An 18,736-nucleotide genomic window follows, 5' to 3' on the forward strand; every position below is an offset into this window, starting at 1 on the left:
ATTTTGTTTATAACCTTTTGCATTAAAAAGCCATTAAAATGCTTTATTTGTGTGTTAGGGACACCTTTGTTTTAAACACAGGGAATCAAATAATGCTATAGTATTTTATAAGATTTTTACAGAAAGTGTCAAATTGCAAGGGCTCAATTAATCATTTTACATCAAACAACTCTGAATTACTCAAAGATTGAATTGTGCATAACTTTTAGAAAATTACTGAAATTATCTTTTTCCACCAGGTTTTCTTGATAAGTCTGCAGTCTGCTGTGGTCAGTAGATACACCCAATTTCATCAATTTCACTTTTAGCCAAACCCTCTTCTGGTGTGGCATTTAAAAGTAGGTATAAAAAGTACCACTTAGAAACAAGTATTAAAGTCAAGATATCAGTATCAGTATCGGTATAGAAACATTTTGAACCTAATCCTGAGAAACCACACAATCACAGTAGTGGGCATCCAGTAATTTCCTACTGGATTACCAGAGTTGCAGCCATGATTTAGCAACAAGTGGCAAGTGACACAACGACAAGCAACAAGCGACAAGTCAAGCTGAAATTCTCAACTCTATGCAAATGAACTACGATGCGTCAAAGTGACCAATTGTAGACATGGGGCAGGGGCAAGGTCCCCAGACTGTGCTCTCCAACCTTGTTACTACTGGCATTTCATTCCTATAACCAACACTACTACACAAAAAATGGAATAGAAGAAAAAAAAGAAAACTTCTAACAGCAGTTCATGTTTAAAATAAAACGGTACATTTTTCGTGAAGCTTTAATGAGAAATACCAGCAGGGATGCCACTCTGTTTCCTGTGTGTTCATCTTTTTGAAAATCCCTTGCCTGTGTACATCACACAAAACAACTGCATGTGATTGGTTACTCTGCATGTGGCAACAAAGGATCACCTAATCAACTGCACCATCACAGCAAAGACGAAAGCAGGGGTTTCTTTTTCATCATCTCACATTTGTTTATAAGCTGTGTTAGCAATCCATGAACTTCAAACATTACATGTACACGAACAAATCCTCATGGGACATTTTTGTCCGTCAACATACGCAGCAAAGAGTCTGATGTAGTAAATGTGTGCAGTACTCTTCCACCAGTCACAGAACCCGATCATACGCGGTCCCCAGAGACACATTCCAGACATATTAAAACACCAGGTATAATCCGTTACACGTCTCACTGTCCATTTATGATCAGATCACATGAGACAGATGTTAATACAAAGTATGAACAGGCCCTGAATACTTTCTCTATTCCACCTTTTCCTCTCACCTCTTTCACAGTGCTCTTGTTAGTTTCTCCAGACAGTAGCTGTTGATGTTCCTCCTGCTCCAACTGTTCTCTATGAGTGTGCTGTTGCATCTGCTCTTCAGCCTGAGCATCCTGAGGCTGGAGGGTCTTCTCTTCATGCTCTTCTTCCTCATTCTGAGGTACATCTTCTTCTTGGTCGGCCTGTTTTTGAGGGCTCTTTTCTTGCTCCAGAGTTTCACTGATCAGTCGAGCCACTTCGCTCTCCACCCCTGGCTTTTCCCGGCCAATCAGAAACCTGAGTTTAGACATGATGGGCGGTTAGGGTCATTAAGAAACTTTTAGACCCTCATATAGACATACTGACTCTTATTCTGCATTTTCCTTGTGTTTGGCTTTATGTACTAGTAATTGTCTGAATTGAAATCATTTTTACATGACTAATTTACACTAAACTACTTTAGACTGTACATTAACAGGCATGTGGCTGTCACTTCACAGCAACCATAAGCTGACATAACAGAACTGGTAGTGGGCACTTTCCTCCAATCTGCAGTTCAAAAAGATGCGAAGAACTAATTATTTATTAAGAACTAATTATTTAGGAACTAAATATGAGTAAATTGAGGAGAAAACTGGAGGAAAAAAAAAAAACACCTCTAAGCTTAAGCTATTCACATTTTGGCATCAGGGAAAAAAACAAAAAACATGTATTTAACAGAAAAATACATTGAAGCCTCAACAGCTAAAGAGAATATCAGTATTTTTAATATTTAGTGCTTTTATCACAGCTTCCACTTATTTCAGTCTCAGAAGCTGGTTGCATTTTTTGCTTCTCATGAACCAAATAATCCCAAACACATTCAGTGATGTTGAGGTCTGGACTCTGGGGTGGTCAGTCCATTGTTCTGAGAAACACCAGCAGCTTCTTTGTTTGATTGGTAAATGTTCTTTTTTGTCTATTTCTGTTCCTCAGTTACAGCTTTCTAACAGGCACACAACCTTTCAGACTCAGTGCCGAGTGTCTTCTCACAGTGGAAAGATGGACAGAAACATCTGTGGATTTTTTGACATCAGAATCAAGAGTGTAGCTTTAATATCTCTCTCCCTCAAAGGTGACTGTTTATCTGATATCCCTTTCCAGTTTTGGTGGTCTACCAGGTCTTGCACAGTTATTAGAAGCCTCTGTAAGTCATTTTAAGTCTTTTTTTTTTAAGTCATTCTTTGACTTCCAGTTAACTCCATTTTTCCCTATTTAATGTTCCTCTTCCTTATGTAGGTAAATTATCTTGCATCCAATCTCCTCAAAAATATCTACTGAAAAATAAACGGCATGTACTTAATGAATGAATGAATGAATGAATACTTTCGCACAGTACTGTATATGAGTGGTTTTTATTATTATTTATTTTCTACAATACACATATAACATTAGGTGTGTTACGCTATAAAATATACACAGGCTGAGTGGAACTGGTTCTCTTCCACAAGCTCAGACAGTTGTTATAGCTGAAGAGAAACTCTGCCCTTTACCTGAAAATCAGACACTGCACGAGTGAATCATTAACTGATCCTCAAGTACCAGTGTGCAATATCTTTGTGCAAACAAAAACACACCCTATGATCTATGACCACTAAGACTGGACACTAGAGTTAGTGGGTTTATACTAGAAAGCTATTGCTTAATAGTGGACTTCTGTATTTCACTGTCTGAAATATTTCAGTTCATAACAATAAAGAAACCTCACCCAGAATTCCATGTGGGTAAATAATTGACATGTTTGAACTGAGCTGATTGTGTGTGTGTGTGTGTGTGTGTGTGTGTGTGTGTGTGTGTGTGTGTGTGCGTTTTCCTACTTCACAAGTCCTCTGGTGTTCTTCAGTACAGTAGCAGCAAACACCTGAGTGACTCCAACCAGACTGACTCCATCCACCTCCACTATCTGATCATTTACCTTAATGCTGGAAAACAGTATACCAAAGCAGAAAAGACAATACATTACTTATTTTACATTATCACATAACATCTCTTCTATGTCTTTGTCTCATGTAAACTGGAATTAGGTCCTAGACTGGCCTTATTCTGTGTCCAGACAGCTGACCTTACGTTTTCAATGAAGCTGAATAATACAAGTAGGTCAGAATTAAAAAGAATTTAATGAAAGCTGGTAAGACTGAGCTAGCATGCCTTTGAGTTGATTAAAAGCAAAGCCCACAGTAAAATAAACAAAACTTGTTCAAACAGATTTTTTGGCTCAGGCCTTCTTTAGAACTTTTTTAGGAATTTCACCAGCTTCATTTCATTACTAGTGGCTTCAGCATTACTGAGTAAAGTACTCCTTTAAGGAATAATTGAGTGTTGCGCTTGTACCGGCCATCACGCTGGGCTGCTCCATTGTCTGTGATGGTTTTGACAAAGATGCCGAGTTTTTCCAAGCCTTGGTCAGCCCCAACGCCCATTCCTATAATGCTGATCCCCAGCCCCTCTTGTCCTGTACAAACATGCATATGTTCTCTCAAATATGTTCTAGAGGCCCAAACAAAACAAATACATACAGAAGAGTTCACTAAACAAATTCATTCTAAATTAAAGACAACAAATACAGCAGGATGGAAATATAGTGCATACAATAAACCAATGCCTAGTGGAAAACTCACAGGATACTCATCTGTCATCCAGCCATCCATTCTTCGCCTTTTCATCCATCAAGTCATTCATCCATTAAACTGCTTATCCATCTATTCATCCATCAATCTATAATTCCATCCAGCCACTTATTAATTAATTCACCCACTTATCCGTCCATTCATTAATTCATTCATCCACACATTTACCCACCCATTCAATTATCCACTAATCCATGTATTAATTCATCAGACCATTCATTCACACATCCATCCATCTACACATTTGTTCACCCATTCATCTGTCCATTCATTCAGTCCGTTCGTAGGTTTGCTCACCCATTCATCCATCCAATGATCAATCTACTCATCCATCTGTTAGTTCTCTAATAATTCATTCAACCACTCATCCATCATTAAACTATTCATCATTCATGTATTCATTCATTCAAATGCACCTTCACTGTCTCTTCCATTCATCCCCTTGTCTATTAATTCATTTATCTATTCATTCACCCATGAATTAATTAATCCATCTATTTATTCACCCATTCATTCACTCATCCATCCTTTTGTCAGAATTTTCTAAATTTATCCAAACCATTAATCCAGGAATTCCTTCATCATCCATGCACTCCATCCATGCACTCCATCCATGCACTCCATCCATGCACTCCATCCATGCACTCCATCCATGCACTCCATCCATAACTGGTGCTGGGAAAGTCAGACTCTTACATGTAGCTCAGATTAGGATAAAAGTGCCATCAACACTCTGCCTAGAAGACACAGTGGCTCTGTAAAGCGCCTGGCTGTGATACAAAAAGGGAACAACTACAAGCAGTGCATGAACACATACACTACACACTAACCATGCCACACATTAGTACATCACCTTAACTGGCCTTTGTGATCAAATCATTTAGACATTACCTTTCTGGATTTCCACAGGGAAGACGTTCATCTTCTCCACTCTCTTCTCCAGCTCATACTCAGCCGAGGCAGACACAGGGTCCACCTCTTCATTCCTGCGATCATACTCATCGTTAGAGTACGTACAGAACACCTGCAGACAGAGAACACACACACACACACACTCATCTGAATCATATTCCCATCACACATCACAAATATAATGACAGTCAAATGTGATACACCTTAGTAAGTTGAACATTACAAACAATACCAGGTTATTCTATCACATATTTTAGAATGCAACCAACTACTGGTGGTTCAACGACAAATCAATTCCTTTGTATCATCTTTGTAACAGTGCATCGGCTGCATTTTAGAATTACTATAATAATACTGGACAGAGATGCGTGATGTGGGGTTGCTGAGGGGCCATGGCATTTAGAGAATGTTAACTGCAACTGCTTAAAAAAAAAAAAAATAGAAGATGAGCACAGCAAAGACCCATGTCTGCTTTTTTCAGGGCAGAGTTAGTATTTTTATTTTATTTATATAACTTCAAAATCTGCACTAGTCATGCACTGCAAGTTAATGCTGTATTTTCATTGCGGTGAAAATCTCTTTCCTCACTGACTACTGGCCGCTTTGGGGCATGTGCTGACACAAACAAACAAGCGAGAGTCTTTGTACACTTGTATATTTCTTTGCTCAAAAAAACAAAAAACAACCAACATAATAATGGTCCATGCTCTTCAATACAGTTTTTCCAACCTTTATACAGTATACGGCCACTTGGACACTTGACCATGAACACTATATGAGGTTGCTGGACATCCACTTCTGAAACCATGACCATTTATATCGAGTTGACCTCCCTTCACAGCTGTAACAACCTCCAATCTTCTGGGAAGAGACAGGCCAAAGGAAAAAGTTAACCCTTGCAGCTTTTCTATGACAAGGCCAAGCTTAAAGTCACTGAGCTGTTCAGTACGACCCATTCCACTGCCAGTGCTCGTCTTTGGAGGTTGCATGGCTATGTGCCTGATTTTATACACCTGTTAGCAATGGATGTGGGCGAAACATACTTATACTTATACACATACTTTTGGCCATGTAGTGTCTCTCTCTGTAGGATATGTATGACTAGTTTAAAACACCTTTAGAGGGCTGTAGTGTTGTTTATTTGAGCTCAAACTTTAGTACCTACCGCGTATGATGTGTACAGTACTGTACAAATGTTTTAGGCACCTGAGAAGATTACATTTAAAAGGCTATTTAAATGAACTGTTTATTTGCTCAGAAAAACACTAATATTAAAATAAATACAAAATATTAAAATAAAATCACGTTTGTCACATCACATTTACACAGATGGAAAGTGAGCGGAAATCTTAGGTGATCGTAAATACAGAATTTAAATACAAAAAAATATATAAATATCTAAGTAGAAAAAGAAACACACACACACACACACACACACACACACACACACACACACACACACACAAAATGACTCTGAATATACACATATACACAATATACACTAGTATTGCACTATTCCAATGTACAGTTGTAGAGTAATAAGTTAGGAAATAAAGCTATGAAATGTGCCGTTGTACACATTCCGTATGTGCAGCTAGTCTGAGGTAGATGATAAATGAGATGTAGGTACACAGGGATAGAAAGCTGATATAGAATATTAACATGCGACGTAGGAATTTTATGTCTGGCAGCGCGTTTGCTAAATAATTTCCAAATTTGTCCTTGAGGACGCTCAGCATCATTTGTGGTTGACATTCAACACCTGGTTTGTTTAATCAGCACTTTATTAAGTTAATCTGTTGTGATGAAATCTATTCGATGTCTGGAAGCATAAAAGAGAAATCTTGGGTCTTCAAACCAGCTCACAAGATGTCAGCACTTCTCTGAAAAAAATACTGTATTTATATTCTTTTACACATGTTCTAATGATAAACTGTGGTTTAACAAGCACTTGTTGCCAAGATGGTTTTAAGTAATGCGCTTAGGTGCCCAAGACTTCTGCACAATACTGTACACGCTGCTCAAAATGTCAGCAGCTCAAAGACCTTCCTGCGTCCCTGTGATTAAGTGAATAGTTTGAATACACACAAACCTAGCTATGCCCAAGTATGCAGTGGTTGGAGTATGCTCAGTAGACAAAAGCAGGTCAGACTGTGTTCTTCACGCAGGCAGCAGACTTGGCCTGCAGCACACATTAGCAGAATTAAACAAAAGAAACACACTGGCTGGAAATCAGTCAGTCTGACAACAACACCCCACTATAAAGTGGCACAACCAGGCCACCGTAATCTCTCTCTCTCTCTCTCTCTCGTTGTCATGGAGTAACTGCACACCTCTGAACAATGCTCTTTTTACCAGTCAAACTTAAAGGGGGATTTCACAGATTTTTCAAAATTCAAGCACAATTCAATGGGTAGTAGAAGTAAACCCTTTCAATCGGAGTGGTTTGACGAGAACTGCTCAATTCTAGAAAACTTAAGAGTCAGACCTGTTCACAGTGATAGTGATAGGAACCGGACGTCCAAAGAATTTAACGTCTTTAAAAGCTCCCTCACACAAAGTTGTAAATACGCTTCCTGATGCCGGGAACATTGTTTTAAGACCATTTGGCCCAAATTGTATGGTTGAAATCCATACATGGCAGAGGGGTACATACAGGGTGTTATAAGGCAAAACAGTCCCTAAGAAAACGTATTTTTCCGTTTTTGTTTTTTTACCGTTATTAACATCGCATATAAAAACACAGGACATACATGTACGTTCACTGACCGTTCTGATTAGCAGTTAAAATGATTAGACTTGTGTTCGTGGCATCCCCTCGCTCTTATTACCACCCTTGTGAAATATTCTGAGGTTAGGGGTGTTATGTCAAAAATATTATATCACAAAACTTCAAGACATTTTAACAATATATGATATCCATCCTGATATCTAATTTTGCTTTTTTAAATAAAAATAATGTAATAAGTTAAAATAATTGGTATAACATAGAACCTGTCATGCAATATAAAAAACTATAACAACAACAACATTATTATTATTATTATTATTATTATTATTATTATTATTATTATTATTATTATTATTATTATACAACCTAAACTAGCAGTGATTTTATTACAAACTGTTACACTGAATTTAGTTAAACTAATTCTGCTATAAGGAAACGTTAAACCGCATTCTTTAGGTACTGCCGGTGTCAATGATATGCTCAGAAAAGTGTATTGCAACATTATTTATCACAATAACAATAAATCATTGTCATATTGCCGACCTCTATCTGAGGTTACATCTAAAACACTGAAATACACAGAATTTGAAAAATGTCTTGGAGTCTCTTTCTTCATCTTCGTCTCTCACTGTGAATCTACACAGGAGAGTTTATTTTTAGCGATTATCAAGTAATAAATTCTGAACACTGTGTGCTCTGAGTGAGTGACATGGAGAGAGTGGAAAAACTACAGGAATTAACACACTAATCATGCTAATCAGGTCACACACCAGACTCCACATTACAATTCCAGGGTTTTTTGACGGAGCTTCCAGGGCTCCACATTCTAATACGGCTCGAGGTGGAACTAGTCAAGAGTGAAATCCCCCCTTACACGCACAGAAAGCAGCCTGTTTCAGCCCCTCCTGCTAGCGCCAAACATCTCAACTTCTCACTACAGCAACCGAGAGACACTGTGGGTGTGTGTGTGTGTGTGTGTTTAGCTATTTTAAGGGGTATTTCTACCAATTTTTCAAAATATCTGCAACATCCACTCACTGAGATATGTAGAGTTGTTCAGAGTAGTTTGACAATCACTGTAAAGAAACTTCCTGACCCAGATATCTTTACAGTGGTGGTTATAGGAACCAGGGGTCATCAGGTCTACAACATTTTATTTACTATGTTAAATGGACAGTGAACTTAAATGTGTGTTAAAATTGTTTATATGTAATGTTGATAAACAGTAAAACAGCAGAAAAACTGGGAAAATGTAGAGGAAAAAATGTAGACATTTAAGTTTCACGCAAAACTATCAAACAATGTCTGACAGAATATTCATGATTTCCTGTAATAGCTCTCAGCTACTGAGGGATCTTTTAGAGACATTAAACTCTTAAGATGTCTGGTTCCCATCACCACCACTGGGAACAATTCTGACTTCGTAGTTTCTCTAAAATGAAACATTTCAATCAAATCACTTGGAATGACTGTCTACATCAGGGGTGCCCAATGGCATGGTGGCACGGTGGGTAGCGCTGTCACCTCACAGTGAGGAGGGCCTGGGTTCGATTCCCTGGCCGGGTGACTGGGGTCCTTTCTGTGTGGAGTTTGCATGTTCTCCCCGTCTTTGCGTGGGTCTCCTCCGGGTTTTCCGGTTTCCTCCCACAGTCCAAAGACATGCAGTCAGGCCAATTGGACATGCTACATTGCCCCTAGGAGCTCCAGGACCAGCATTGAGCACCCATTTAAGTATGCACAGACATAGAGAATTAGGAGAAATTCTCCTTCAGCTGCTTTTTGAATATCTTAATAAACAATTAAAAATGAGGTTGGTAATATTTTACATAACAGGACTTGGAGAGTAAATAGTGGTGACAGTGAGGCTAATCAAAACAAGATGTTGTGTATATAAACAGTAGTTGAGAGCACTGGGTGAACAGGTTTCCTACTAAAGATTTTCATCTTAAGAAAGCCTCAGCCTAGTCATTCATGAGAACTGGTTCAACAAATGAAATCGTAGCCATGCTCTAGCTTGTCATGTGCCAATACCTGACAGCTAATGTAGGATCCAGGTCCAGAGAGGAACAAGAAGTGCAAAGCCCGAAGAACAGAATTTAGAGAAAGAACCTAAACAGGGCACGCCTACTTATTAACTGCATCAAAACAAGCAAGGAGATTTCCGCTTCATCACTATATCCCTAACTGTGCCGTGTATCTGCCATGTATCTGAACCAGATGTCTGGTTCCAATCACCACGAAATGGTTCTAAATACACCATATGCATGAGAAACCAGTTTTAGGGATTTGGCTTAAAATCTCATTTTTCAAATATATTCATGACTGAAAGGGTCAAAAGAAGACTTTTCACCATCTTTAACCTTGCGTATAAAAATTCAGACGTTATGTGTAGGTTCACTGGTGGTACTGGACAGTAAATAAAATGACCATATTTGTGTTGTTATCAACACTGCAATCCCTAGTTCCCTTCACCAGCAATGTGAAGAAACCAGAGTCTGTAAGTTCCTCTGCAAATGAACCATTTCACATCAAACCATCTGGAATGACTTTGCTTACACCTCAACGATTGAATTACGCAGACATTTTGAAAAAAAATACTGAAACTGCCCTTTAACAATAGCAAAAAGGCTTTGACACACAAACACGTTTTCACACACACCTGTCATCAGGCTTGAGCAACACTGCCGTCTGGAATTCAAAGCTAGACTTGGACAAGAAAAATGGCAGACTTTGTTCTGCACAGCTGACACACTTAACATACTCACATGCCTACTGTAGTGGATTTGCATTGCCAATTCCACTCTAAATCACTCCCTCAGGACACAGACAGACTAACATTCAGGCCCTGTGTCACTAGCCACACACACAGGCATGGACAGAGGGGCTTTTCTTTGCTAAACAGGATCTGCCCCTTTCAAGTATTCCACTTTCTAGGAGTCCAGGATTCAGTCATGTGGCCTTGGGCACAATGCACTTCCTGTGTGATGCCAACCAATCCCCGTTTCAGGAAATGTTGTGAGATTAACCCTGTGCACTAGTCGTTGAATGAAGCTTCCTTTCCCCATCTTCTTCCCTTGATTATGTCTGATCTGTAGGCACTGGACTCACTAGACACATTGGCAGAGCAGACTGGCATGTGGATCCCTATGGCTGCCAGATCAGGTGAAATCAAGCAAAGGATGCTTCATTCAACTATTCGGAAGCAGCCCTAGACGAGCTCTGAATTAGCTCAGACATCCATGCAAACGCACTCAGGGCTAAACAACATGTGATGCTAGGCCAAAACCAGAACTGCTCCACTAGCCTTCCATTGAAATGCTATGTAATATACAAAACAAACACTGTGCACTGAAGGACATATAATGATGTGCTTATACAGTTGTGAAAATTCTTCAAGAGCCACAACCATCATTAGCAGGATAACTTCTTCCATAATGAGCAATTAGTATCTAATATGAGGGCCTTGATACACGTGGCATTTCTGCAGGGCTACAAAGAGCATATACAATTTAGAGGTGGGTAATACAGCAAAAATATATCACAGAACTTCAAGGCGTTTTTTCTCAACACACAATACATTTCACAATATTTTGATTTTCAGATGTTTGATAACAGGCAATTTGCGCAGAAAAGTATAGTGACAAATTTATTACGATAACAAGAAAAGCCCACCCTCAGTGTAAGGTAACACAAAACTTGGCTAAGATGTTCAACACCCTATATATTTATTTGTAGATATAAGATCTGTTTTGCCATCCGTGCCATAAGGATAAGCAGATTATTAGACCATAAACTGGTACTGCTATTGACAAAGCATTTCAGAGAAGAAGTGGGACTATGTTTTCTGAATAATATTACCATAACCTGCAAAGGAAACACTGATCTGATATTATACATGACATTCAAAGGGAGGAAACTAGATCAGCACGTCTGCTCTGAAACCCTATAAAACCAACTTGGTCTATTGCTAACTTGAGCATTATCGTTCACTGGCATTTTACAAATGAATAGTCTTGCAAGGACAGAACTGATTTATTAAAAAGAACCTTTGCAGACAACCATGAGAAATTTTCAGCTAAATGTGAGTGGGAATGTAGATTTAATAGAGTGGGAACAAACTTTTAAATTAATCCAATAATTTGTAACAGAACTCAAAGTCAATGGTGCAAAATAGGCATTTAGATATGTGCCCAAGGTCCAAATAGATATGTAGATATGTAACACACGTATGAAGAACATTACATGGAGTAAAATTAAACATTATCTCTTGCAATGAAAAACAGTGCCCTTAGCTAACAACAGCATTTAACTAGCTAGCTTGTTTTGTTTTATTACAATTACTCTGGAAGTTAAAGAAGCACAGCGTAGAAGAATTGTGGTGTTTTTGAGAGGGAGGAAACCTCATTAGTGATATAATCCAGCACCAAAAGTTAAAAATATAAAGTTGTCCCTACACATTTATTCTTGGTTCAAAATCATGACTGGCCCTACAAGATTGACAAACGAACAGAACTTTGATGGGACATTAGAAGTGGACATTATGACTATAATTGAATTATTGAATTTTTTTTCTCAGCATGCCACAGAAATCATCATTATTTTTTTTTTGGTTCCAACAGATCAATTTTTTTTTTTTTTTAAATCCTGAAATATTCCAAAACGTATGTCATGAAAAGGTCTTGAAATTACATGATACTATATTTTTGCCAATTGACAAATGTACATGTTAGTCACCCAACTGGAGGTCAAGCTAAAGATCTCAGAACATGGAAATAAAACATTGCCCAAGGCTCTTTCCCTCCCTCCCGCCTTTTTCTTTCCACATGATGGCTGTCACAGGCAGAAAAAGGAAATTACATGCCCGAATTGATGCAAGCTCAGACAAGACTGTAGCTGCTTGCTTGGCTGCACTTTTCAATGATCTAGAATCAGCTCTTTGTACCCACCCCATACCTATGATTGTAATATGAAGAACAGCAAAACTAGTCTCAGGACAGTGAAAAGGGGAACATCAGCACCGTCACCTATATGAACCCTTTAGTTGGTGTAGTTGCACAACAGATAGGTACTCAAAAAGCAAAATACCTTCACGAGCATGTGAGATCTTGTAAGAGGACTCTTTTACTTATCCCAGTACCAGCATAAACACACAGGCTTGAAGACAAGTTTCCAAAAAATGAGGGATATTAGACTCACCAGTTCAGACAAGCAGGTCAAGCGAAGGTGCTGACAAAGGGATTTGGGTCAATGCTGGTAGACTAACACCACTTGGGTTGAGACACATGATCTTGCTATTCCAGAAACAATACGGTATATTTACACATGGATAAGTTTAAATCCCAACCAGAAAGAAGACCCTTAGGCATAAAAGGAATACAGCATATTTGCGCATGGATCATGGCTAAAATCTCAGGCAGAAAATATAAGTAACATTTAGCATACCTTAATAGGAGAGGTAGAGAACCTGACCTTCCTCCATGGGCTGGTAACTTCCTCATCAGAGAGGCCTGGAAGCTCCTCATATTCCTGGAACAGCTCTTGCCCAGGGTGCTCTCTCTTTTCCTCGTATTCCATATCCGGTTTACTCTCTCGGTCGTCCACGAAAGCGGCATTTTCAATGCCACATATCAAAGATCTTTTCCCAGCCTGATTTACTTGCTGTTGCCTCTCTTCATGTTCATCCTCCTCATCCTCTAAAGCTTCAACAGCCTCTTCCACAACGTCATCTTCTTCCTCATCCTCCTCTTTTTCCCTCCGTTCGTCCTCCATGTTGCTCTCCTCCACTTCCCTCACATTCTGTTCACACTCTTTCATCTCAATCTGTAGATCTGGCTGTTGCTGCACTTGCTCTTCCTCATTCCTGTCTTCTACTACTTGCCCCGTGTTGTCTTCCTCCTCCTCCTCCTCCTCCTCCTCTTCTTCTTCTTCTTCTCCCTTCTTTTTCTGCATACCTTCCTCCTCAGCTAACTTTTCTTTGCTTTGCTGATCCTCGCCTCCTACGTCCTGAGTGGGTTCCTCCCTCCTTTTCTCCTCCCCTTGACCAAAGCTCCTCCCTGATTCCTTCTCCTGGAACGTATCTTGGAACTCTTTGCTACTAATCAGGTTCTTTTCTGAAAGGTGATTGCTGGTGACATCCTCAAAAACATCATCCTCAATGCGATCCTCCTCATTGGCTTCACTTTCTGAGGATTCGTTCTGGACCACCACCAGCTCAGCTCTGACCGTGGCCAGACCTGGGGCTCCAGGTTTATCTTGCTTCCCTCTTGAGATCTCTGAACACTCCTCGGCTCCATGTCCAGTAGGACTGGCAGGAGCACTGCCCAAAGACAATCGATGGCTCTTTTCACTCTTAAACAGAACAGTTGGTTCTGTTGCAAGAATGGACACAGAGGATTCGTTAGCATGGTCAGCACTACGGGCACTCCAATCAGGGGACCCCTCCACACAAACTCCATTCACTGGAGTGATCAGCTGCTGAGGGTCACTGTGTGATGTTAAGCTGCTTAACTGATGTGAACATGCAACTGCCTGGCTCGAAGGGCTTTCAGGCCAGAGCGAGTAAGCCGAAGGAGAACTGGCACTATCTGGGGATGAAGGAGGGTCTGAATGTTCACCCCTCGGGGAGGATGGTGGTTGGGAATGACTGCTTGGACTCTGTGAACGAGTTGAGACAGATGGACCAGACAGGGACTCGCTGTCGCTGTCCAACATGAAGCTTTCCAGTCTCCGGGATATGGGTCCTGCATTCTTCACCATCTCCCCAGGCTTGCGAAGGGGAGTCTCACTGTCACTCCCCCATCTCTCCGGCTGTTCTTTTGTTATCAGAGCATCGTCTTTTTTCTCTGATAACTTACTTACACATCTCCCCTCTTCCGAAACACTGCACACAGAAGATCGGCTGATGATCCTGACGGGTGCAGCTCTCTCTGTGGGAAACTGATCTTTAAGGCCACTCTCAAAAAGCTTTCTGGTCACAGAGAACTTCTCAGCCAATGCCACTTTGTCAAACGAGATGTCCTCCACCTTTCGGGTTGTCTCCAAGGTGGCAGATTCCATGCTGGAGACGCTGCTCATACTAGATCTGCCCGATGTGGAGCCTCGCTGGAATTTGGCTGGCCCAGGTTTGGTGACAACTGAGGCTTCTTGAGGCTGCTGGCCATCCATTTGAAGGAAGATGTTTTTGATTTTGTTCACCCGGCTCCCCGAGGGTCTGCCTCTCGTCTCACTGCTTCCATTGGAGTAAGGGACAGATGGGCCCTCAAAGGAGCATTTGATTGAGTGGAAGTCTGACTTGTACGCATTTCTGTGAGGTGAGGCGCTTCGTAGCACCCGCTCACTTTTAGGTTCACTCTTGATCATTTTTAGGGGTGAATCAACTCATGAAAATCATCCAAGAGCACAAAGAGATTAAAAAAAGAATGTTTTAGTTTAAAATAAGCCCATTACTGCTGCCCGTTGCTGCTGTGTAGTGTACAGTCCTGAATCACGCTGGTTTGTTTCCTAGCTGCAGGGAAGCTCTTGAAGAATGCCACACTGCACTGTGCTGCGTTTACCTAAAGAGAAGGAAACAGCCCTCTGTTATTTGACAGATAAGATCAGCTCAGTCTAACCTAACCTGCTTAAAGGACTCATCTCTCCTTTTATCTTATTACTTTCAGTTTTTACAGGCAACACTTACCAAACTGTCTCACAACAAGATTTACTCTGTCTGCTCTGGTAGTGGGGATAGCCTAAATTGTTCTGCATTTATTTCTGCATTACTCAATTGATGGCATGTGAACAAAGTAATTGAGAGCAGTTTGATGTGAAATAGTACATTGTAGAGGTCCTTTTTTACAGTGGTGGTGACAGAAAACAAAGGTCTACAATGCAAATACAGACATTTTATGTACTATCCCAGAGTTTGTGATCCTGAAGTCCCACTCTGCTGCACATTTTAGTGCTTTTCCTGCTGTAACACATCCTCTTTAACTCAATATCGGGCTGCTAATGAGCTGATTAGTTGGATCAGGTGTTTTGGGAGCAGAGAAAAACTAAGTGTAGGGCAGGGGGGCCTCTAGGACCACCACCAATGTATACACCTACCCATGTATGCCTCATGCATCGGACAGTATATTCATCAGCATAGCATCAGAGTGCTTCCTCACACAGCCCCTAACAGCAAAACCACTGTGAACAACTGTCCACAGACTTCAAATCGGAATGATATAATCCTGCAGGAAATTAGGAAACTGGGTGGAATTCCCCTTCGAGCAGCCCATCACTGTTACCAAGTGCAAACGAAGAAACAGGTGAGCTTTCAGACGTTCTGCAAGAAACGGGCCGAAATTAACAGGCCGTCTCCAAACTATCTAGAACATGCTTACGAACTTGTGCCACCGTGAAGGCAGCAAAGACACGTCTGTATGGAAACCACTGTGACTTCGTGGTTAACTAGGACGCTGCTGCCACCGAGCCGTCCTTCAACGAGGCTCGACTACAAATGGGAGAACTTTGTCTCGATCACTGACAGCGACCCGAGAGAGGCTTCAAACTCGCACAGAACGACACACAACTCACCGTGACCGCAGGCACAGCGCCATAGCACGTCCACGTCCAGAACCAACAGATTACAAACTTGTCACACCCTTCCTCCCCCGCCGTGTGCTCGCTGCCCGCCTGCCCGCCTGCTCCGTGCGCGTCCTCTCAGACCAGCCTTATCCTAGGCTGCGCGCCTGCGCGCAGGGAGAGGGCGCTGGAGGAGCTGCGGGGAAAGCCGTGGGGAAAAAGCCCAGCTTGGGCGCTCGAGTCCCACATATTTGAGAGACGGGGCTTCCAGTGAGAGGATGAAGCCCGGCACTCTGTCCGCTGATGAAAACATCTCCAGGTTGTAGCTGACCGCGGTGTGTTTGCTGGCGCTATGATGGGACGCGAAGTTAAAGGGGAATTCCACCAAATTTTCAAAATTTCCGAATAACTCTTCTTCCCGTCCTTGATATGCAAACAGATTGGCTTGGCATTGATGATTCACTGTAAAGAAACTTACAGACTCATTGTTTGTTCACAGTGCTGGTGATACGAACCAGCGGTTGCCAGGTATGCGACATAAAACTAGCCATTTTATTCATCTATCCAGACCACCCCTGAACCTACACGTGTCTTCTGAGTGTTTATATGTTGATGGTGAAATAGTCCTGAAGCTGAAGAAAAGGGACTGCTGTGCCTTTACAAAACCCTACCTGTATCCCTCCGCCATAAAATAAATGCATGGAAAGACAAAGTTTTATGACAAAGCTATCATTAAACGATGTCTCAGACATGTAATACAGGGAACTTTCAGACACAGTTTAAAACATTTAAGACGTCTGGTTCCTGTCACCACCCCTGTAAACCACCCCTGTAAGTAACCCTAGAACAGAGCATTCACACCCAATCACTGTGAAGGGCTTTGTGTGGCTTAATCATGCCAATTGAAAATCCACAGCTGTGAGGTGCTCAGTGATGTGTCATCTATACAGCTGTTCTAGTCGTTTGTTCTACCCAGCGAATGGTCCTACTGCGCATGCACACATCACCTTTTAGTAGTAATGTTTCTTAACGTTTGATTGTGTTTTTGATGTTAATCTAGTCTTACATTAAGTGTATAATACAGACTACTCAGGGCTGGGTGATATGGCAAAAATATCACATCACAACACTTACAGGACATTTTCACAATACACAATATGTATCACGATATTTTGACACAGACACTGCTATCAAAAACTGCTAGCAGGACTAACTATGCTGTCTATGGAATGAAACATGCAGTATTTTTAGTATTCCTTAAGTAAGGATGTTATCCATGATTTGCCCAGAAAGGCATGCTGTTGATCACAATACCAATATTTGTTGCGATAATGATCAAATATCCTCATATTGACCACCTCTAGCATTACCCTATAATAAGGTGATTTAAGCTATCAAAATATCCTAAATATCCTACTTATAGTTTTAAAGCAGGTAGCATATTCTGATTCAGTGATTTGGAGTATTAAAATATCCCACCTGTAGTTTTAATACCGGCTGTATTTACTTATAGTTTGTTTTAGGCTATTAAAATGTCCCACCTGTAGTTTTAATACCTGCTGTATTTACTTATAGTTTGTTTTAGGCTATTAAAATGTCCCACCTGTAGTTTTAATACCGGATGTATTTACTTATAGTTTGATTTAGGCTATTAAAATGTCCCACCTGTAGTTTTAATACCAGCTGTATTTACTTATAGTTTGATTTAGGCTATTAAAATGTCCCACCTGTAGTTTTAATACCGGCTGTATTTACTTATAGTTTGATTTAGGCTATTAAAATATCATTAGGAACAGTTAGTTTTGTTTTTTTAGATTTTAAGCAATATATTGGGCAATTGAGCATTACCGTTAATGTGGAATCAATATCGACCTTTTTATCTTGTTAGTTGAATTTGGTCACATTAAGCACAACTTATCATACTACTGAAAAGACTAAATTGTTATTTTCCTGTAATCAACCATCGAGATGTGATGAATTTTACAATGCTGTTTATAAGGTTTCATCTGGGGCAGTTTTAGTAGAATAAAACAGAACAAAACTGTCTGATCAAAACAAGTTATATCAAGTTACTGAGACTTTCTTTTAGCACAGAGTAGCAGCGATCAGGATGGAATTGGCTCATTAACTATTAATGCTAACTTGATTAAGGCATATTTTAAAAATACTGTGGTTTTGAATTTTATCAGTACTGCCCAGAACTACAACTGTCCAGTGTTCACACTTTCCCTTTAATCACCCTCCACTCTTTCCAGAAGACTCACTTTCAGTTACTTAAAGAAATCTGCAGGGATGTTTTTCACCCCTCCCAAGTTCAGTCTTAGAAGTTGGTTGCATTTTATGCTTCTCACAACCCAATAACCCCAAACACATTCAGTGATGTTGAGGTCTGGACTCTGGGGTGGTCAGTCCATTGCTCTAAGAACACCAGCAGCTTCTTTGCTTCATTCCATTCCTTTTCTCAGTAAGAGCTACCTGAACAGCTACACATCCTTTCAGACTCATAGTATTGAGTGTCTTCTCACAGTGGAAAGATGGACAGAAACTCCTGTGAGGCATCGTTTAGTGATTCAAATGTTCTGATGCAGCATTTTGCCAGGAGCATTCACTGGAACCGAC

The 18,736-nt window shown here is 40.5% G+C and overlaps 1 protein-coding gene across 5 annotated transcripts in view; it reads right to left on the reverse strand.

Annotated features, from left to right (window-relative positions):
* ppp1r9alb (protein phosphatase 1 regulatory subunit 9A-like B) overlaps positions 1-18,736 on the reverse strand; it is a 44,820-nt gene that overhangs the window by 21,577 nt on the left and 4,507 nt on the right. The window contains exons 1-6 of one of the 5 annotated variants that reach the window (XM_017721795.2): positions 16,130-16,383; positions 13,013-15,123; positions 4,819-4,951; positions 3,632-3,752; positions 3,118-3,222; positions 1,285-1,558 (exon numbers count right to left, since the gene is read on the reverse strand). In XM_017721795.2, the coding sequence (XP_017577284.2) occupies positions 1,285-1,558; positions 3,118-3,222; positions 3,632-3,752; positions 4,819-4,951; positions 13,013-14,929 (2,550 nt within the window). In that variant the 5' untranslated portion in view covers positions 14,930-15,123; positions 16,130-16,383. Of the gene's footprint in view, positions 1-1,284; positions 1,559-3,117; positions 3,223-3,631; positions 3,753-4,818; positions 4,952-13,012; positions 15,124-16,129; positions 16,387-18,736 lie in introns of those variants that run through there. The other 4 variants (XM_017721798.2, XM_017721799.2, XM_017721797.2 and 1 more) reach the window with 4 other exon arrangements.

The sequence above is a fragment of the Pygocentrus nattereri genome, chromosome 12, assembly GCF_015220715.1.
Source record: "Pygocentrus nattereri isolate fPygNat1 chromosome 12, fPygNat1.pri, whole genome shotgun sequence".
NCBI lineage: Eukaryota > Metazoa > Chordata > Actinopteri > Characiformes > Serrasalmidae > Pygocentrus > Pygocentrus nattereri.